This window comes from Myotis myotis, unplaced genomic scaffold (genome assembly GCF_014108235.1).
Source record: "Myotis myotis isolate mMyoMyo1 unplaced genomic scaffold, mMyoMyo1.p scaffold_m19_p_5, whole genome shotgun sequence".
In the NCBI taxonomy this organism is placed as follows: Eukaryota; Metazoa; Chordata; class Mammalia; order Chiroptera; family Vespertilionidae; genus Myotis; species Myotis myotis.
The window spans coordinates 13,417,226-13,440,610 of record NW_023416357.1 but is presented as its reverse complement, the minus strand read 5'-3'; the positions used below and the strand labels follow the sequence as shown (position 1 = coordinate 13,440,610).

The 23,385-nt window shown below is 41.8% G+C and overlaps 1 protein-coding gene across 3 annotated transcripts in view; it reads left to right on the top strand.

Annotated features, from left to right (window-relative positions):
- Positions 1-23,385, top strand: part of CTNND2 (catenin delta 2) — a 795,027-nt gene that overhangs the window by 728,849 nt on the left and 42,793 nt on the right. For all 3 annotated transcript variants that reach the window (XM_036310692.1, XM_036310691.1, XM_036310693.1), the window contains one exon: positions 21,638-21,848. In XM_036310692.1, the coding sequence (XP_036166585.1) occupies positions 21,638-21,848 (211 nt within the window). The remainder of the gene's footprint in view (positions 1-21,637; positions 21,849-23,385) is intronic.

The window sequence follows — 23,385 nt, the reverse complement described above, 5'->3', positions numbered from 1 at the left end:
TGATAGGATCAGGAATTCAAAGAGTCATAGGACACAAACGGTTCATTGATACTTTCAACTAAAGACTTGATGGGTTTTCCCACAAATTTCTATATTGAACAATCAAGTTATTTGCCTGGGCAAGAATCTCCTGGAATAGGAGGGGCTGTTCATGAAGACAGTGAGATAATAAAGTGATGTTAATGAAGACAGGAGGCTATGCTGTGTCCTTGTTTCCCAAGCTGTGTGCATGCAGGAAGGGATGGTGGGGAGGTGAGAGTGGGGGGTAGTGGGTTTCAGTTCTTTTTCATCATGGACAGGCAGACAGGTAATACAAAGCTATCAATTATTGTAATTTATTTTTATTTAATTTTAATAGCATTTGGCTCTAGTATTTCCACCTCTGCACCCACATTCTATTACTACCTCCCAAGTAGGAAGGGGAATCTCTGCTCTCTGGAAGTGGGTGCTTCCTTCCTCTGGAGATGAGCATCAGCCCATTTGAAACCACATTTATGTGTCCACAGATGTTTGTATTACAGTGCATCCTATAAGCATGTGGGAATTCATAATGGAGTGAAGTGCTTATTAAATACATAGCTTTAAGTTGTAAATAAGCAATACATTAAAATTGAATATTCTTAAAGGGAAATTTAGTTTGAAGTTTATTCTGAGTTGATTTAGGACACAAGTCTGATCATGTCACTCCTATTTGTCTTTTGAATAAATCCAAAGCCAACAAAATCTCAGACTATCAATAAATATTTGTTGAAATAACAAACAGTTGGTTTTCACACTTTAAATTCATAGAAAGCAGACAATAAAGGATCTATACTTATAAATAAAAAATCTATTTCTAAAAAAGAATGTTTTGCAATTCTGATTTCTCAGTTACTAGAGGCCCCGTGCATGAAATTCATGCGGGGGGGGGGGAGGGGCAAGTGTCTCTCAGCCCAGCCTGCACCCTCTCCAATCTGGGATTGGTCTTAAACTGGCAGTTGGACATCCCTCTCACAATCCAGGACTGCTGGCTCCTAACCACTCACCTGCCTGTCTGCCTGATTGCCCCTAACCACTCTGTCTCCCAGCCTAATAGCCCCCTAACTGCTCCCCTGCCAGCCTGATTGATGCCTAACTGCTCCCCTGCTGGCATGATTGTCCCTAACTGCCCTCCCCTGCTGGCCTGATCGCCCCCAACTGTCTTCCCCTGCAGGGCCGAGGGGACTGGGGGATTCTGGCTGGATGAGGCTAAATGCTATGGGGACTGGGTGAGGCAGGGCTGAGGGAACTGGGGGACTCCAGCTGGATGAGGTGGGGATGAGGGGACCTGGTGCCGCCATTTTGTGAGGGTGGGCAGTCAATTAGCATATTCTCTCTTTATTGGCTGTGGGCACCGCATCTTGTGAGAGCGTGATGGTTAATTAGCATATTCCCTCTTTAATAGATAGGATTAGATGAGTTTCATATATCCTACAGACTTCTTTATTTGTGTCAAATATGTATATTTTTCTATTTCTTCTTTCTTACAAGAGGCAGACATGCCAAGAGAAGTTTCAAATAAGCCGAGATTGCATTGTGGCTCATAGTGTGGTAACAACTCCTGTCAGTTAAGACGAAGGTCTGGTCAATTCATTGCCACTCCCTATCAAGATTAGTGACGTTAACCAGGAATCATCTTTCCTGTTTTCACATGTTCATTGCCCTGGCCAAATTTCAGTATGGCTGATTGCTTGTCCTTCCTCCAGAATTCTCTTCCATTTCAATTAGCTCTTATATTTGCATGTTCTACTCTTAGTGAGTGCCCACCAGTGCTCTTAACCACTGTGCAGGTGCTGTGCTCAATCCTAGAGATGGAAGCATTTCCTAATAAAGAGCCTTCTTGAGAAAGAAAGCCACTAGCCAATCTGGGCAAGTTACTTAAGAATGCACATGTTCTCATGCTGGACCGTGGTGTGTGTGGTATAGGAATAAACAAAGACCAACCAAATGAGAGCGAAGGCTATCTATTCTGAGCTTCCTATAGCAAGGGAGTCAGCCACCAGCACTTGTGTTTGGCAGAGACTCATAGGCAGGCAGAGGAGATGGGCAGCTTCATAGCAGAAAACAGGGGAGGCTCAGGGCTACCCTGAGTGGAGGCTGTTGGCTTGGGGAAGCTGGTGGAGGGCCAACTGGAAGCAGGGCATCCTCCGTGATTGGCTAGGGGAGCATATTTAGCTTTCTCTGGTTGGTCCTAAATTGGTTCCTAAATTAGGGAAGCTGCCAGATATTAATCAAGTCCTGGCCAATATTTACAGAAGTTTTTGTTTAGCTTCCTAATATGACTTGGTATTTCATTGGATCTACTTTCCAGTGGGGCCTGAGTTGGTGGATACCTGAGTATGTTTCTTTCAAGGAAATATTCATGAACTCTAGGTCTAAAGGTCCAGGGACCAGCAGATCTGAGTGGAGAAAGACAATGGTTTGAAAGAGGAAGGAGATATATCAGATTGATAAGGAGGGAAGGAAAAGAGCATCCAGTTAAAATTCCAAGGGGGTAAATATTCAAAATTCTATAGTCTAAACTTTTTAAATAACAAATGGCTAAGACTAGATTATTGAAGTGGCTCTTTACTCAGCTCAATAGACTTTTTCACTGAACATTAATTAGGCCCCACTATGAGCTTAGAGCTAGAAATATCCCCATTATTACTTGTTAACAGTTGTCTGCAACCTCACAGGGAAAACTGCATATCTTCACTAAGACAGTGAATAGCTTGTGGCTTACACATGTAATACTTAATATGACTACGAATATGAGATATTTCCTCCTTGTGGAAAGAGTACTCTGTGTGTTACTTTTGAACAAATGGGATTGAAACCAAATTATTGAGCACATACCATGCACAAGGGACCAGGTTGGTGTCTGGAAAACAGAAACTATTTCCTGACCTGAAGGAATTTCGGGAAGCCTTATAGATAAGGGATAGACACACACACCTGCAATGTATCAGCAGATGGTAAACACGCCTCCTGAGTGGTATAAACTTGCCAGGATCTCCTTGGGGAGGGCGCTATTTCCTTGCCGCTGGTGAGCAAAGAAGTTATCATAACGCATTTGGCAAGTCTTACATTTTCATTTGTCAGGTTGAAAGTTACTACACCATCCCTGCCAATGCATGTTTAGACAGTTATTGTTCTCTGCGTGCATGTTCCCACCATTGCACTCTGCAGACAAGTAAGAGGGGAAATTTGACAAGCAATTTGTACTGTGTCAGTTACACCAACTCCCATCCCTCCTCTGCCCCTCTAATCACACAAAAGCCTCCGAAAGCCCATGAGGCGTGAAGTTCCCAGGGCTTACGAGGTTACTGAGGCGAAGTGAGAAGTACAGAGTCGACATGAGGAGACTTTAGCAAAAAGAATCTTGCCTTCAGCTCCTTAACACGACAGTCCCATGACTTTCAGAAAGTGGCTTGCCTTCACCCGTTTCTAGTAGCTATCTGCTGTCTTCCTCCCAAATTTATATGGTGAAGCTCTCACCCCAGCTGTGATGGTATTTGGAGGTGGAGCTTTTGGAAGGTGACCCTCACAGAGGTTTCCTCTTCTTAGAAGAGAGATTTTTCTCTCCATATACATGCACCAACGAAAGGCCACATGAGCGCACACACAGAGAGTGCTGTTACAAGCCTGGAACACCAGGAACCCAATGTACCAGCGCCTTGATCTTGGTCTTCCAGCCTCTAAAACTATGAGAAACAAATGCCTGTTGGTTAAGCCACACAGGCAGTGGTTTTTGGTTATAGCAGCCCGAGCTAAGACACCTGACCTCTCCTTGCTGTGAATCTCTAGGGCAGTGGCTCTCAACAAGGGGCAGTTTGCCCCTCCCGCGCCACCCTCCCCCAAGGGGATAGTTGGCAATTCTGGAGACTATTTTTCTCATCACACCTGGTGTGGGTGGTGAATCTGCCACTGGCATGTAGTGTGCAGAGACCAGGGATGCTGCAAACCACCCCACAGTGTTCAGGCCAGCGCCCCACAACGAAGCAGGATCCAGCCCAGAATAGCAAGAGTGCCAAAGTTGAGGAAACCTGCCCCGCGTCCTGTGCAGACACCTCCCGAGAAGTCCTGGAGACCTGAGAAATCCCATCTCTCCCAGCGGCTTTATTCTTTCCTCTTTTTCTAATGAGTCTGAACATCATTACATCGAAGAAACCCATCAAAACAGTACTCTTGGTGGCTGATGGAATTAGCTGGAAACACACTGGTGTGACCCACCTACAAATGATCGCACTGTGCCCGCTCATCTGTGCTGGAGTCACCTTCTTCTCCCTGTCGGCTCACTAGGGTAGTGGCGTGGGGTGGGTGAGTTCCAGCAGCTCGGGTGTGTGCGATGTGGGGCGGATGCCTGCACCATGAGAGAATGGTCCAGAAACACTTCTGAGGCCTGTTCTCTCCAAACCACTTATCTCTCGCTCCACACAGACCCTCTGGTTTCCCCGGCAACCAAATGCATTACTGAAATATGTGTGCATGCAAGATTTTATGGTGAAAATAAAACAACATAACATTAAATTTAGGACTGATTAATGTTAGAGATCTTCAAATCTCTGAAAACAACTACCTCCACTTGCAGAATATAGCTTATCCTTCAGTTTTAAATTCTATCTTGGGATGCTGACTAGTGTGTGCAGTGGTTGGGGTTGGGTGGGGTTCTGGTTTGTTTGTTCATGGCTACTTTTTAGGTGTAGAGTTTGGAGGAGTCATCATTTAGTGCAATGTCTGTGGAATGGCTACCTTGACCTAGGCCAGCCTCAGGTACTAGGAGCTCAGGTAACAGCATCATTCTCCCTTGCCTCAAGGAGGTTACTGAGGTGAGCAGACCCTCCTGTACATGCTGCTAGAGAGAGGTCTGCATTGGGGCGGGGGGGGGGGGGTTAAAACAGCCTCCAGAGGAGGGGGAGGGGATTTAGGACCATCCTCCTAAATGCTGTGACCCATGAGCTGAGCCTGGGGAAGTCGAAGTTAACCAGACAGAGGAGTGAACAACACAGAAAACATGAACAACAGGAGATAAACCCCAATGCCCCAACTCTGTGCAATATTTACAAAATTATAAACAGGGTCGATGAGTAGGAAGAGAGAGGCCTGCAGGGCCCTGTTCACTAGCCCCAAAGAGCCTGTGTTGTATCTGTTAACTGACGGGAGCCACAGATGTGGTCAACAGAAGGGTGATACACTGGGTGCATGATCCCAGTTTGATTGTACAAGGATAGCAATATACCTGATTGGCATTTATGAAGGCATCTGCAGGCCTATATTGTTACCGGAGGAGGACCGGGACCAGGGCAGATACCCCAGCACATTCTGGAGATAGGATTCTTCTCTGGTGATGCAGGAAAGGAATTTCAGGGGCACACACTTAGGAGGATTTTAAGTGATAATGGCAAGATCTATTAGAGTGGGAAGAGATAGTACACCCTCAGAGAGACAGTGAGCCAGCAGGCTATCACAGTGGCTGCGTGGACTTAGGAAAGGAAGTTAGAGGCACAAGGAGCATCCTCTGCCACTGCTCCCTGCTCCCCTGGTTGCAAGTCTTGTGGGGACCCTTAGAGTTTAGGAGAAAAAGCAAACACTACATTTCCAAGAGAAGGGCATGGGCATGTTCCAAAGACACGTACTGGGTTATTTGTCTAACTTCCATATATTTCCTGGGGTTGGGAGAAGAGCAGGCTTTCTTTCAAACTATCCAATCTCTTTCCTGGCTTTTCCCGTGGACCATGCCCATGCCCTCCCCCCATCCAATCCCTTTTCTGGATCTTTTGGTGTTTCGTGCCCTTATCCTAGCTGATCTTTTCCCAACATTTCCCCAGGCTAGGCCCCTCCCTCTTTATGGTCACCATCTTGGCTCCTGTGCATGCCGCAGTGAAAGGAATTTCCCTGCACTGTTTCCTCCCTCCCTGTTACTCTGGCAGAACAGAATGGTCCGGTTGGTCCCTGGGGTGACTGGAAGCATCTTTCCTGCCTACTCAGATCCCCAGAGTGACTGTGAAACTCTCCTTTCCTAGTTAATCTGGCTGAATCAGAAGTCTGGCTCCCTTTGCTCCCTTCCTAACTGCCTACTGTAACAATACCATGGAACCAGGCAGTGAACTCGATTGATTTTTCTGTTTTTTATTGACCTCCCAATGAATCAAGTCATAGTATTTATGTATGTTTTCCAAATTCTTCATACACCTAAATATACATGTGTATTGCCTCTCTCTCAGTTAGACAAGCCTTTGGTGGGTGATTGCTTGCCTTGCTGTAAACCCAGAGCTCTGCACAATGCCTTTTGCATTAAAAAAAAAAAAAAATTGTTGTTGCTACTGGATATAGAATATGTGTGAGGTCACTAATTTTCTGTATTCCTTCAGAAGCAATGTCCTAGCTCCCTGGTTGTGACATCATCTTGTTGGACAGGTATGGGTGGGTCCTGGCAGTTTAATCTGATTCTCTGAAACATGCAAAGCACTGTGTGCAGGTAATCTTTCATTTCCAAGGCAGGGATCCTGCTCATGCACTCACTTCCCTGGGAGAGTCGCACCTTCCCCACAGGTATTAGTGGTAATGACACCTGTCTACTTAACCCTCCTAAAATTCATGAGGTGACCCAGTGACAGGAGTAACTTATGATAGAATTTTAAACTTTATTTTCTGTATTTCATGTGGAAACACCTGACTTTGTTGCTGTTTAGGACTTCCTAGAGAAATTGATATTGAGCTTGCCTTACAAGTGTCCATGCTGGGTCTTTCCTTTGTAGACTCTGTAGAATGCAAAGTGACTTTTCTTTCTAACAGACTAGGACAAAGCAGAATCCAATGGTGATAAAAGCAATGATCCCAGGAGATGTTATGGTCTGAAAAGTTGTCATTTTATTTAAGTAATTTTTTTGCTTTTGCTCATTTTGTTCACTAATCTTCAATTTTAGAGACTTAGAAGGTAGGGGTGTCATTCAAGGACACTTCTAAGTGTGCTGAAAGTTGAATGACAAATAACATGGAATTACATATGACTGACAATATATGAATATCTGTCAAATAAAGGAAAAGATAATTAACTGTTATTTGTGGTTTTCTCTTCAAAGTATCTGCTCTACACATGGACCTACACTCAAATGCTGCAGTGTATTTATTTGCTAGGGCTTCAGTAACAAAGTACCATTAAATGGATGGATTAAATAGTAGGTATTTATTGTCTCACCGTTCTAGTGGTTAGAATCTGCTGGCAGGATTGATTCCTTCCGAGGTTCCAGGCTCTTCCTGGGGGTTTGCTGGCCATCTTTGTCATGTCTTGGCTTATAAAACCATCACCCTGATCTCTGCCTTCATCTTCACATGGGGTTCTCCTTATGTGTGTTCATTTCCAAATTTCTCCCCTTTCTAAGGACACCAGCCATACTAAAGTAGGGACCTACTTTGCTCCAGTATGACCTCATCTTAACTTCATAGCATCTGCAAGGACCCCATTTCCATATAAGGCCACATTCTGAGGTAATGGGACCAAGGACTTCAACGTACGAATGCAGGGAGAATGGGTTAGGGACACAGTTACACCTATTAAACAGCAGCCTTTCCATTTTCACCCCATTCCACCCAAACAGTCCCATGAAGGGCAGCCACTCTGCCCTTCACCACACGACGGGGGTCAGCCACGTAGTTTTTCAGATTACAACCAGCAAGGATGACAATCCTGAGTCTCTAACTAGAGAGAGGAAGGAAAGGAGAGAAGACAGAAAGGAGAGAGGGACATGTTTTAAGAAAACTCAATGGCAGGGAGAAGGAAGGGAGGTACAGTGAATTGAATGGTGGCCCCCCGAAGAGATAAGTCTACACTCAAACCCCTGGAATGTGTGAGTTTGGCCTCCTGTGGAAGAAGGGACTTTGCAGATGTAATTAAGGTCCTTGAGATGAGACCATTGCGGATTCCCCAGGAGGGCCCTAAATCCAATGACAAGCGTCCTTCCAGGAGGCAGGAGAGGAGATGACACAGACACACCGAGGAGGCCATGGGAAGATGGAGGCAGAGATCACAGAGATGCAGCCACAAGTCAATAAATGCCAGAAGCCACCACTAGCTGGAAGAGGCTTCTCTCTTGGAGCTTCCAGAGGAAGCACAGCCCTGCTGACACCTTGATTTCAGACCCTTGGCCTCAAGAACTGTGAGAAAATAAATTTTTAATTTTTAAAGCCCCCCAGTTTGTGGCAATTTCTACAACAGTCACAGGAAATGAATGCAGGAGGGAAGAAAGAAGCACCAGTGCAGAGACCTGAGTGTCAACAAGGGTAGCCAAGGGGGCACTGCCATGCAGTCCTCATTCCCTCCCCAGCTCCACCCTGGCCTGACTCCCTTGAGGAAGAACAGAATGACTAGATGATCTGCACCCTTTCCCAAGCCTCATTCCCCTCCTTGAACACGGCTGCCTATCCCAGTGCCTGCCCACCTCTCAGCTCCTGCACTTGACCTTTGCCATTTGTCACTGGGAGGAAAGTAGTTTCTGGAGACCTCTGTGTGGCTAATGGAATCGTGTCAAGCCAAACAAACTCCACTGAATCTTCATGCTGTCAAATAAGCCCACACATTCCCGGAAGCATGCCCGAAGATTCTGTCAACTTTGAAAATAAGGTGGCAGAGACAGCTTGTACTGGGTTATGAGATGTATGTAGAAAGCATTCCTCAGATATGAAGACTCCTACTTGGTTTTGCTTGGTGCTGGGTTTGGGTCCACGTGATTTGGGTTGTTTTGGTTTCATCTGATGGTGCTGACCGACCAGTCATCACATAATGATAACTAAGCTGTTAGCAGACCAGTGTGTAGGCTTTTGGGTGATCCTCTTAAATCACAGTGAACTGGCCTTGACAGAGACCCAGGACAGAGCCTGAAGCGCATGCTTGATGTCCCCATTTTAGAAGGTGACACTGCTAGGAAGTCATCCTTACCCAGGGAACGGACGGCCCATCACCAGACCTCACTGCAGCGAGAGCAGACAGCCAGGGAACACAGACTCCTGCGGGCAGAGGCTGCTGTCACCTCCGTGCAACCTGGGAGACCACGCAGGGCTGGTGCCTGCACCCAGGGTGACTACTCTCAGGCCAACGTGGGTGACTGCTGCTCGCCTGCCTGGGCTCCACAGTGGGAGAGGTGAATAAATGCTTCAAGTTTTCAAAAACCGCGACTGTATAGATAAGAAAACTCAAACACCAAATACTTTATTGGGATTTAGGGCAACTGATCTACAGAAACTTGGTGTCTATACTTTCCTGCTTTTTAATCTTCCATGCCATCTCACCCACTTATTGTATCTTTCTCCTCTGCTACAAGTAAAATCCCCCTACAATAAAGAAATGGCCAAAGGACTGTCTAGCTTTTTTTTTCTTTTCCTAGATTTTTACAGTTATATTAAATGTTGCTCATATTAAATAGATCATCATTTGGGCTCAGAGCTAATATTTCATCATTTTAACTGAGTGGGATTAGCAGAAATCAACTTTGGTCTGTTTTTTGGTCTTCTAGACTCATTTTTTACTTCTGCTTTTATATCTACTTGCTCTTTCTTTTCTTTTTTATTCTTCATGCCTTATCTTTTTTCCTATTTATCACCCTGTGAATAGTCAATAGTCAATAGTCTGCATAACATTTCAGTCAATGCAGACCACATATATGATGGTTGGTCCCATCAGAGTATAAGGGAGCTGAAAAATTCCTATTGCCTAGTAACATTCTTCTCATGTTTGTGGTGATGCTGGTATAAACAAACCTGTTGTGCTGCTGCTCATATAACAGTACTGTAATAATAACAGTTATTGATTTCTTTTTAGTATAGCATAAACACATTCACCAAAGTTTCAAACTCATTAAGGATAGACCCTATCAGTGTCAGTTTAAAAGCATAAGCCTACAATATAAACACTGGAATAAACAATGGATTTGTTAATAATTTCATATGAAATGTCCACTGTGGTTAATTAATAAAGAAACAGGCAATATTATCCAGCCCCAGATATTTTCACGGTTTATAGCAGGAATGTTTTCACTGCCTAGGGAATTTGGAGAAATATCTAAAACACAAACCAATTTTTATTAAAATAATTTGTCATCTCTTGAGTCTGTGGAATTCTGTGTACTGTAAAAATACAAAAGAAATGAAGAAATACTGCATTTCTTTATTCTGAAGAAAAAAAATCAAGACATCCATCGGCAGAAACTAAGCTCTGACCTAAACATCAAGTTTTCTAAACTAATTTATAATACTACTAAAAATTAATTTCAAAGTAAGGACAAATGACGAAAACATGTTCTTTTTAAAGAGAAGATATTATTAGTTGTATTAGTAAGGCCTTCTCTAAATTCTCTTGTGTTTGGGGAAGGAAATTTTCCCCAAAGCATAAGGTAGAGATGGATATTGCAAAATGTGGAATCTGATCAGGCCCCTGGCATATAATTTAGGGCCCCATGATGTGTGTTAGAAGGGTAGATTGATAGATGGTCCAGGCTGACCCAAGGTGCCTGCAGTTACCTGCTCTCTGAGGTTTATTTCAGCTGTGAAGATACATCCTCCACACCCAGGTTTTGTATAAGCAAAGTCCGACTCTGGGAAACCAGTCACCCAAAGCCAGGCAAGACCCATTGGTATTCTGAGCTCAGGTCAGTCATTTAAATTAGAATGAGAATTGCCTAGTGAAAAACAATGCTTGGCTTGGCTGGTAGATAGTAGAAAGAATCAACTTGGAAAACAAAATTGAGTGAATTTCCATCAGTGAACTTCTTCTCTGTGAAAACCTGTAGTGGGACTTCCTCCATAAGCAGCTGACTGGTTAACACGGAAGGTGGAATTACAGGCAAATAACTGTACATCCTTCTGTGAGATTTATCTCTCTGGTTTATGAAGTCCTCTGTGAGCAGAGCATGGGAGCAGAGGCAAGAAATCAGAGGGAGACAGATGCATTTAGGAATACGGTGTATTTAGAGCGAGCCATTCCTCTCAGTCAATGCTTAAAATATAGTACCACACACTCTCTCCAGCCATCAGTTTTGCAAAATTGGAGTACTTCTTTTGGTGCTGATTTTTATCAATATTAAATCAAGCTGTTAATAAATTAAGATTTCTTTGGTAGGAAAGATCTGTGGGTACTGGGTGATGTGTAAGCATAGTAACAGGAATAGAACATAGTTGCCCTTATTCATCAGGGCCACCCAGAGGGAGTCCCTCAGAACCCCAGTTCTGTGGGAAGGGCATGGGTGTCATGCTCAGAAAGGTTTCTCTCTGCAGATGAATTTGGGAAACCCTAGGTTAAACTAAGTTCTCTGAGTGGTTTTATTTTATCCAACTGCGGGACTGTGACCAGACTTTACTTCGCTAATATGCATTGTAAATCTCTGAGTGCCAAGTGCAGCGTTTCCCACACTTAGGCTACACTGAACCTCTTGTTAGAATACAGCATCCTGTAGGAGTATCCCAGAGGTGGGTAACAATAGCAGCGGGATGATGTGGATGCAGTTCTCATGGAAGGGCTATTGTTGCATCTTCTTACATTGTGTAGTCAAAGAGCCCATGTAAATTGCTTATTGATTTATCAGTAAACATAAGGTTATCAGATGTCATCCTGTTCTCAGCTTATATTATTGTTAGAAAGATCATTATACACAGAAACTATCTGGACACAACTTCAATGAGTGTCTAAGAAGGACTGAAAAAAATGACTTACAAGGTAGGTGTCATGTAGGTGGTAAAGATTATACCTGTGAAAGAGCTCGGAGGGGGAGTGAAGAGGGCTGAGTGGAGAGAGGAGTTTCTGGCCCAGAGACTCACAGAAGTGTACCAAATCCAAGAGACAGTGAGCTCTGTGACCTTCCATACTTCGTTTACTCTCATTTACTTGTCTTTGTGTAGTAAATGGGGAACTGTACCTGCCTTTTTTCCACCCCTAGATTCACAGCAGCAACTGAAACAAGAGATGTGACTTTCCTTGAAAGAGTTAAACCACTCTGTAACGTAATCTGTGAGTAGAGACACATGAAGAAAACCTATAGCTGATTCCCTCTCTTTGTGCCCTTTACTGAGACTCACTTTTGTTTTGACAGAGAGGTAGATCCATGTGGGAAAGCAAGACCTGGGGAATGCAATGTTGTAATTCATCGTTAGACTATTTGCATTGCTCGATCACTGTTATTCCAATGTGCTAACATCAGGTCAGAAGACAAACTTCAGGTTCTGTTCCTGAAAACAAACTTTTCTTTCCAACATACCCATCTCATCTTGTCTCTAACAGACTATTTTCTCCTATAATTTTTATCCTAGGAGAGGTCTTGAGTCTTTGTTGGATAACAGTCTTAACCTAAAAATAAAAAACCTTCCTAGGTTTTCTCCCTGAAACTAGAGTCAGTGTTTAAGTTTTTACCTTTACTTCCTTTCTACTAAAATTAGGCAATGAATTGAGATAAGTTTTTTTGCTATCATGCTTAGTATTTAATCAAATTATTTAAAGACTTTTAAAATGTATCATATCAGTCGCTTGTCTCATTTTCATTATTTCTTGGAAATCAATTTATTCCTATTTCAAAAAGGTACTCCGCAAACCTGTTAATTAACTGCCATTTCCGTTTTTAGATTGATTCTCATACAAATTAAGTATGCGTATTTTAGCCACCTTCTTGCCCGTATTTCTATTCATCACCTTAGTTCTTGACATCTCGACAATATGAGAGTTTCTCTGAATCTAATTCTGTGAAATCCTCTGGATAAAGTCTCATGGTGCCAAAAACACAATTCCTTCTGCCTGCCAAACAGATGGAATAGGTTATTTATTTGGAGGTAATAACTCTTGAAGGAATCACCTACCATATTTTGTAAACCTGTAAGATTCTGCTTTCTATGATTTCTATTTGGAGGGCTGAGTTACTATTTGAATCGTTGTCTCAGACCAAATGCTTACCAATTCTGGCATGTGAAATAGGATCCTCTATCTGTTATAAGGCTGTACGTGTTTTTTGTTGCTGTTCTTTATTTGGTTTTTACATCATAGTTACTAGGAAAAAAAAGCATAAGGAACTTTAATGTTTCTTCTAGAATTTGTCCTAACCTCCACGGACAGCTACCAGATTCCTGGGCTCCCGTGGATCCTGTCTTACTATGCCTTTTTCCCCCTCTCCTTCTCTTTCTCTATTTAGATACATCTTTAATTAATTAAAGACAGTGTCAGATACACAAAAGAAGGTTCATTGTTTTTTAAAATCAGTTCATCTCATTAGATATTTATTTCACTCCAGCAGGAACAAAGGGATATGGAGACGAACGGGTCCCCGGTTGGGAACAAGGGACAGGCATGACTGGACCAGATGGTTGGTGTCACCACAACCATTTTCCAATCTGTGAAAGGAAGACATGCAGACGAAAGCATCAACAGAAAGGGATTTTTCACTTATAAATTGTTGCAAGGGATCCATACTTAAATTGGCAAACAGCAGTTTCTTTCACAAGATAATCATACTGTCCCTCACTTCTCGGTATTGCAAATGTCAGCGATAAAGTTGATTTGGGAGTCAGCAACTGCTAGGAAATGTCGCAGTGATTCCTTATTTGGGACTAGAGCTAAAAGGGCAATCCTGTGTTTCTTTTTCTTTTTCCCCTCTTTGATTTGTTTTCCTGGGCTGATCCTTTTCTTTGTTCTGCTTTCCTGACTCCGGGCTGTGTCGAGCATGTGATACGCACACGGTCATAATGGAGGCAGAACAGGGTACCAGTTATCCTTCCTGGCCCCTCCCCGCCCAATGCTGATGTTCTGCTCCGATGATGCAGATTTAACCACAAATGTTTGTTTAGCAGTTTTCTTATTTGTGGCTATTAACTTATTTGACCAGTTGTATAGACATAGATAGGTGTAGTAAGCAGTGTGGGTTCATCTACAAAGACCTCTTTTCATGGTTATTAAAACTAGAGCTATCTATAATAATAAAAGCATAATATGCCAATCGACCAAATGGCTGAACAACAGTACAACCGTCTGGACAACTTTCCAGATGACCTTCTGGACGAAGCTAGGGCTGCAGCCACCATGGCTGCAAAGGATCAAGATAGCCAGCAGGCACTGGGGCTGTGAAGGCCTAATCTTGCATGAATTTCGTGCATTGGGCCTCTAGTCTATATATGTAGGGTGTCCCAAAATTCAGGCAAGAAGTAATTTTGATAGAAAACACAGGTTTATAATTAAAATTGTACATTTTTTATTGATTCGTAAAGTATACAATATAGGGTTATGTATGGAATAGCACATTGGGTAAATGGCCTCCACGACTTTGCTGGCACATACGCAAAGCCATGGTCTTCATTGGTCTTCATTGTCCCTGCTCCTGGGCCATAATTGGTACTTGGCAATGCTTATCAAATTGAAGGGATTGAAATCAAGGGGCAACAGATATTAGAATCTGATTCAGTAAACCAAGTAAAAATAGGCTTTTATTTTTTGTTGTTGTTGTTGTTAATGCTCACGCAAAATTCAAATCTTGCGTGAATTTTGGGACATCCTATATATATAAAAGCCTAAGTGACCGAATGACCGGTCACTATGATATGCACTGACCACCAGGGTGCAGACGCTCAACGTAGGAGCTGCCCCTTGGTGGTCATTGCGCTCCCACAGCGGGAGCGCCGCTTAGCTAACCAACATGCGCCAGACGCAGGGCTCACGGCTGGCCGCTGCAGCCCAGAGACTGCAGTGGAGCAGCAGCAAGCCTAGAGCAGCGGCAGCAGCAGGCGCAGCTGGGTCAGGATGAGCAGGAGCGGCAGGCAGGAGCAGCAAGCGGCATTGGACTGTTGGTTTCAGCCCAATCCCCACAGGCCATGCCTCTGGTATGATAATAAATGCTGAGAGTTAACTTTTGTTTTATTGGTATAGCTCCTAGGATTGTAGTTTTGGTGTCTTTATGTAGCAGAAGTATTTTGTTCCCTTTTACCTCATCTTCTGGGATCAGTGACCCAAGACTCGGGCTTCACTTCCATTACCTATAATTCAGAGATTATTCTATCCCTCTGAGCTCCAGCTTTTCAGTATTACTGGCCACGGTGCCTGTAGGGCTGAGCTTCCCTGAGTCACACAGCACAAACCACCTCAGTGTCCTGAGAGGATTTGCAGCATTAGTTCCACATAGGAAATGCACTGATTTTCTAATAGGCTTGTCAGGCCTAATTAAATTATTTTCTCTTTAAATGTGGCATCCATGGCATAGATAAAGATTTGATTTTTTTCATTGCTCTGTTTGAAAGGAGGACAAATTCTAGTTCAGTCTATTAAACCTGTGGCAAATAAAGTAAGCAAATTAGTCAAAACATTTTTATATGATTTAAATAACTCCTCTTTTAAGTGTGTAGATAAGACCAATCAACATTTGTTGTTATATTTACAGCATTATTATTATTAACCTTTCCCAATAACTTATCATCTTATCTATTTTAAGAACGTTCAAAGGATTTCCTTCTTATGAATTATGAAGGATCAATTAGAGTAAGAGTCCATTTAAAGTCGTTTTATTCTAGTTTTTATAAACATAACCTATTGAATCAAGCATTAAAGGCAGATGACATAGAAGGAACAAGGTTTTTATAACATACTCAATTCAAAGTAGAAGGTTAACCACTATTAAATTTGTTTTATTTAGTCCAGGTAATTAATCCTTGCTCTGTTTATATTGGATTACTTAGCAGTCCAGATTCTCAAAGTGAATGACTTCTGGAAATTGGGTTCGACCCCTTGGTCATCTGAGATGTTCATTTGTGGTGAGGCTATCAGCTTTACAGGAGTAGCCGTAACCAATAACCTATTTTCTATAGTGTCAAATGTTGAGTACCTGTTGGAGTTCTTTAATCAGCTATTTTGATGTTTCTTCCAACAGACCCCAGTTACTGTCTGTGCTGGCAGGGGCCTCAAGGTGAGCCTGAGAGGAAATTAGAAACCACCTATTGATGATAAGGCTGAATAGCTCTGAGAACTTATCTCAACCAATAATAGCAAAACTGAGACAAGAGACAAGTTTAGCTTTAGAAGGAGTTATTCAGTGACTACCATGAAAGTAAGTACATAGTATGGACAATGAGGGCATTGGGAGACCTTGAGGACCTCCTAATTTGCTCCATAAAGAGTGTGTTAGGATTACTACTAAGTAAAAAGTCTCCTTTAAACCTAGAAATACAATCTTTCTTTTAAAATCTTGACCATTATGGTACCATTCTTTAATATGAAAAGGAGCATGCTTCTAAGCAAATGAAAAGGTTCATAACTGCAGAAGCATAATCATGTAACTTGTCATAATTAACTGGAGGTTGAACTTCTCTTTTTTCATTTGCCAAGTCTTTTTATATCAGAGGCTTGATAAACCGGACAGCTCTCACAATAGTATTAAACCAAGTAAAACCCGCAGAATGCCAAGCATACCTAGTTAGTGCTAGCATCCTTATTTCATAAAGTGCAGAAGAAAACTCTTTGATGTTACCTAGCCGCAGTCTTGGAACCCCCGAAGATGGTTTAATGTAAAAGACACTTTTTAAGTTTTGATAGTTTAACTATAGAGTGTAGATTTGGAGAAGGCAATTTCAAATAGAGTTATTGTGGGACACAAAATGTAAGTCCTTCTTGCCTAGAGGAATTCCCAAGTAAACAAAGGCTGAGAGCATTTGTTATCACTAGACCTGTCCTGCAAGTAAAGGGAATTTTGTAGTTTGAAATAAAGGACAGAAACTAGAAGACAAAGAAAGAAATATTTATCTCAGTAAAAGTAAATACATGGGTCATTATAAAAGCTAGTGTTATTGTAAGAACAGTTTGTAACTCCACTTTTTGTTTTCACCATGATTTAAGAGAATACTGAATGAATTTTTTTAGAAGTATTAGTCTAAAAGCTTGTATTAGTATAACTTTGGTTTGTAACTCCACATTTTCTATTCTACATAAGTTAAGAGACTGATACTTTTACAAAAACAGTTATTTTATGTTTTCACACATACAACATACAGGGATGTAGTGTTGGGGCATCCATAAGTGAAAGGAGCAGGGATGGAGCTATAACGAGCAGAGTTTTGTATGTTGTTGAAGTTAAATTGGGATACATTTAAACTGGGTGTTATAACTTTAGGATATTAACTGGAATTGCCATGGTAACCACAAAGAAAATAGTTATAGGATATACACCACAGGAAATGAGTAGGGAATTAAAACATTTCACTGCAAAAAGTCAAATAAACACAAAAGAGGCAGTAAATGAGAGACTAAAAAAAATACAAGACATACAGATAACAAATAGCAAGATAACACAAGTTTCTCCTTATTAATAAATATTTTAAGTATAAATAGATTATTCTCTGTATTTATATGTTGTTTCTGTTACAGTTTGTGTTTTCTTTATATTCCACATATAGGTTAAATCATACAGTATTTATCTTTCTCTTAGCATATCACTTAGCATAATACACTTGTGTCCATCCATGTTGTCACAGATGGGAAGATTTCATTCTTTATTATTGCTAAGTGATATACCGAATCTTATTTATCCATTCATCTGTCAGTGAACACCTAGGTTGCTCTTATATCTTGGCTATTATAAATAATGCTGCAATGAAAAAAGTGAAAGTGAATAAGAGCTACAAACTTCCAGTTATAAAATAAATGTCATGGGGATGTAATGTAAATGTAGTTAATGATATTGTAATAACTTTGTATTCTGGCAGACAGAGCTACCATGGTGATCACTTCATAAAGTACATAAATGTTGAATCACTAAGTTGTACACCTGAAACTGATATAATATTGTATGTCAACTATACTGTATTAAAAAATAAATTTAAAATACACACACACACACACACACACACAGCTCTGGCCGGGTAGCTCAGTTGATTAGAGCATCATCTTGATATGCCAAGGTGTGGATTCGGTCCCACCCCTTCCCCCCATGGCCAACTCTTTGTAGTTACAAGTCCTTGTTTTTGTCCTGAAATATTACAATCACCTGCTCAGTCATATCATTAGCATGAATCACTCCCTCACTTTTGGTCTGTGTCATATAATTTACTTATTTATAAACCAAATTAAATTCAGAGGAAGGGGGGGTGGTAGTCAGTCTTCCCTGGTTGCTGGCCCCACTGCCCTTTTTGTGGACCTCACAGTTTATTCTAAGATGGGAAGCTCCTCTGCCTCATGCCAGCCTCAACCACAGGGTGAGGCCTGTGCTCACCACTGGGCACTGCTGAGCTTCAGGTGCCCTTGACGTTCCTGGGACAGTGCAGAACCTCAACTTGTTTCTCCTCAAGGTTCCTAAAGTGATAGCATCCTGGGGGTGAACCCCAAGATGAAATGTATCTCTATCCCTTTCTCTGTCTGAAACCAAACCAAAACAACAACAATTGGATCGCCTTGATGGTTAAGCTCTGAAAATTCAAGTTTGGCTCACCAGCCTTACAACTTTTCCTTATCACCACTGTGGCAAAGGAAAAGAATTGATTCCAAAAGTTAGTTAACTACTTTCACATCCAAAGAAATCTCAGACCTCAAATCTCACACCAAAAACCTGACAGAGGTGTAGCAGTGGAGGTGGGACAAGATTCCTTTTACTAGGTAACAAGAGCAGCTTTCTCACTCTTTCTGCTGTTTAGAAACTTAGGGACAAAAGAAAATAGGGAACATAGAACAATTATAACACAAGGTAATGCTTATAATTGCAATAGAAGTTTCAAGAGAGAGCTTCATTGTCAAGGAAAAGACTAGTAATATCTGATCCTTCCACCTTCAGTATCATTATTCTGAAACCTTCCGCCTTGATGCACAAGAATCTTCTTTGTAAAATATTTTGTTGTCCCACTGATCTATGGAACAAATTCTAGATGCCCACTTCCCATAGCAAACCTGCCATGACAACCCAGTCCAATCTACTTTCTCTGAATGCCTGTTATTAGCATGCCACTCAAGGTCACTTGTGGCTGAAATTATTCTATAGTCCTTATTTTCTCCCCACCTCCCACTCTTGCCAATAAGCTTCGAAGTTCCTATGCACAAGGAAAAGCTAAAAAGCTATTCTTGCTACCCGAATTTCACGTGAAGATATGATTCCAGTATGAGAAGGTGGCTTTTCTCAGCAGCATAATCAAAGGCTAACACAATTGCATGCCCTTAAAAGAATTAACAGGTTCTTCCCAGCGGTCTTCTGCCCTTTGGAATAATTTTACTTGATTTATTTCTTCACTTGGATGGTCAAAGTATAGTCTAAAATGTATCCCTTCAAATAGGTTAATACATAGACTGAATGAAGAATCTTGAATTGCCTAGTAAAATGTCAGTGAACTAGATTGGAAATAATAGAAATAAAATCTTCCAATGGGCTTCCTCGACAGCTTGTGGGGGTTATACACGACAGTGGCTCCTGCTGTTTTCCAGGCCGTGGAGCACATGGAAAATGATAGTGTTTACTCAGCACACAGGGCCGTTCTGGGGGAAGTGACTGTCTCTGCCACCTGATCCTTGCAGGGACACCTTGTAACTCATTAAGGGCTTACTGGTTAGAAAGCCGTGCAGGATGAAACCACATCTTCACATTTATCTGCTGTCGTTTAAAAAAAATGACAGTAACAACAAAAATGTTAAAATGCCGCAGCCGAATCCTCTCCCTCTCCTTGTTTTTGTTTTCAACCTTGACAATGTCCAAGGTCACAAAACCAGTCTTCCATACGCCATCAGGAGTGTGAATGCCCTGTATGCACAATAATTGAAACAGTTTTCTGATTCGTTCCTCCATCTCTTCCTTTATAAAGAAAAAAGAACTCATCCATCTTCAAGCTACTACAGAACTCAGGTTTGTCTTACAATGGCTTGTGGGTTGTGGGGGCTAAGGAACTGATAAAGTCATCACATGCTGAGCTCCACATGGTAAACTGTTAGCCAGAGTTGAATGTGACGTAATGATAAATAGATAAAGCAAGTTGCTCAGAGGAGTGCCCAGGTGCAAAAGATCTTTCCAAACAATTTTAAGTGCTTTCATTAGAAAATAAATATGCTGTCTGGAAACTGGTTCAGAGGTCACTGGTTCGATTCCTGGTCAGGGCACATGCCCAGGTTGTAGGCTCAATCCCCAGGAGGGTGTGTGCAGGAGGCAGCCAATAGATGTCTCTCTCTCATCGATGTTTCTATCTCTCCCTTCCTCTCTCTCTCAAAATGAAACAACAACCACAAAAAAATATATATTAAAAGAAAGTAAATGTGCTACATTTAGGGGTTTTCAGGCAAACCATTTTGTCACACATTTCTCAGCTATCATAAAGTGAATGAAGACATTTTCCTATTTCAGTAATTTTGACATCAGCATTTTTTGATCCCAACTAAAATAAGTCACCTATACATAGATAGGACAAGAGAAGATACCAAAATTACAAGGGCTTATGTTTTATTTTTTACTGCTTGGAATTAAGATATCATTGCTTCTTCCCAAGAGGTTCCTTTTCCTACCCCCAGGCACTAAGCACAAGAGAATTAGACAGCTAAAAAGAGGCTATCCCTTACAGGCATGTATGGAGGGAAAATATTTCAAATAGTTTTGAGCTGTTAGCTAAACATGTCTAATAAGGGATGGGAAGTAAGGAAGGGACTTAACTTTGGACATGTGCCAATTCTAAATGAAAAATTCAAGAACAGCCAACTTTGCTGCAGGCACTCATTTACTTAGTTCCAGGAGTAAATTAATGGGACAGAATTGGAAGCTGCAGGTGGGATGAATTAATTGTCTTGTGGGGTTATTGGTAATGCCTAAAGTGCTTTGTAAACTAGAAGTATTCCATAAAGATGTCATTATAAGTACCTTTGTCATTGGGAGTGGCAAAATTAATAATGATAAAACAAATTAATAATGCAGAGTTGGATTTTATTTTATTTTCACATGAAGAAAAACATGTCAAATTAGGAAATGTTATATGGTAGAACCATACCAGGACAGGAAATCCCATCATTGAGACAAGCAGATTATCCAGTTACTCTGGTTCAAAAGACACCTAGTCATATATTATTTGTAAAACTTCTCTCCCTCACCTTCTATGTTTCTCTTTGCTTCATAGGGGCCAGAACACAGAAGTAATATATCGATCATGTTCTTCACATATTTGCGGTGTGACTCTTGTAAAATAATACAGGTCCCAACATAGCTCCCATCAAAGCGTTTTTGTGGTTACGTTAGAATTACTGTGTTTTCTTGACTTCTGTGAATGCCAAGTAGTAAACTACTGATTGTTGACATCTATCCATGCCTCGGTCCTCAGTAACCATTGTGTGTTAAATGCTTTCCACATATTTACTAACTTAATCTTAACAAAAATCTTGTGAGATCTATCCCACCATTGTTCTTGCTTTACAGATGCGAAAAGCTGAGGTTTAGAGGCAATGAACTAACTTGCCCAAAGGTTCAATCTAAGGCCATGCATTCACCATGAGGAAATACTGTGTTCTCTGTATGTGTTCACAGTTACCCAATGGAGACTAATTCAGTAACGGGAAACAGACAAGATTGCATTAATCTTATCTCTTGTGTTTCTTTTTCTCCCCTGTTCCCGCCTCTCCCTCTGTCCTCTTCCTCCATTTTACCCTCATTTCAACTCTTCCCTTTATTTTTTCTTAAAGGCAAATATGCCATGAGAGACCTGGTCCACAGGCTTCCAGGCGGGAACAACAGCAACAATGCAGCAAGCAAGGCCATGTCGGACGATACGGTGACAGCCGTCTGCTGCACCCTACACGAAGTGATCACCAAGAACATGGAGAACGCCAAGGCCTTACGGGATGCAGGTGGCATCGAGAAGTTGGTTGGCATCTCCAAAAGCAAAGGAGATAAGTAAGTCAGATGGCATTGGTAGAATGGGTTCTAAGTGTGCCCGACAGTCCCTGGTAATGGGTAATACTATCGAATGTCACTGGAAAGCATTTGGCTCTGATAATCAAGAGAACGAAAACAGCAAATGGTTTCCAGTCTTCCCACCCCAGAGTGAAAGCTAGTCTCACTGGTAATTTCAATTTGATTAATAACTCATGACTCGGTTGACTACTGTGGTATTGGGAGGTTCTCTCACTATAGATTATCCCAGAAATGTTCTTTATTTGAAAGAAATTTCTTTATGGAATAGTCACTTGTTGCATCTCATTGTTTATCTTTTTTTTTCCACAATGTTAACAATCTGGATTTACATGTTTAATAAGAAGTGTTGCACTGAGTTGAGTCAAGCATCTTCCAAGTTATAGTCAGTTTCATCCATTCTTTCATGTAATTTATCTCCTGTTTATACAGTGGCTAATTTGGGGGTTAAAACAGGTTTTTATAGCTGCAGATATCCTCCTCTCTCACATTTATTTGGTTATTACCTCTCACCGCTCTTAAAATGAATCCAGAAGCACTGGTCTGAATCTTAGCACTAAACTCACCATTCATCATTCAGCTGTTACAACAGTAGTCAGAGAGAGACATCCATGTCCTTCTAGACAGGCTTTAATAAAATAGAAATTCTTTATTTAAAATAAAAGTTTGGGAATTGGGGATGATTTTGTAATTGGAAAAGGGAGGAATATCAATTTACTATAGTTAATTAATAAAATGCTTGCAAATCTGTCTGCCTTATATTGTCCTTTAAAAAGCATTTATAGAAATAAGTTTAATTCAAACCTGGTTTTTAAATTTAATATGAGAAAACAAAAAAATGGACCTACCTATGGTTTTCCATGTTACGTATCTATAAGTTTTATTTTTAAACTAGAGTCCTGGTTCACGGATTTGTGCACCGGTGGGGTCTCTTGGCCTGGCCTGTGCCCTCTTAAATTCGGGACCCCTTGGGGGATATCAGACTGCTGGTTTCAGCCCAATTCCCTGCAGGCCAGGCCGAGGGACCCCACCGGTGCACGAATCCGTGTACCAGGCCTCTGGTATGCATATAAGATCTTTCATTAATCTCTTCCCACCCTCTACTTTCCCCCCTTCCCTCTGAGATTCATCAGTCTCTTCCATGTTTCCATGCCTGTGCGTTGAGTATCTGCCCCTGGTGGTTAGTGCATGTCATAGCTACCGGCCGAACGGTTGCTTAGGCTTTTATATATAGACTAGAGGCCCGGTGCACAAAAATTTGTGCACTCAGGGCGGGGGGGGGGGGTGGAGGTGGTCTCTCAGCCCAGCCTGTGCCCTCTCGCAGTCTGGGACCCCTCGGGGGATGACCACCTGCTGGCTTAGGCCTGCTCCCCATGGGATTGGGCCTAAGCTGGCAATCAGACATCCTTAGTGCTGCTGAGGAGGCAGGAGAGGCTCCCACCACCACCACTGTACTGGCAGCCATCAGCCTGACTTGTCACTGAGCAGAGCTCCCCCATGTGGGAGCGCACTGACCACC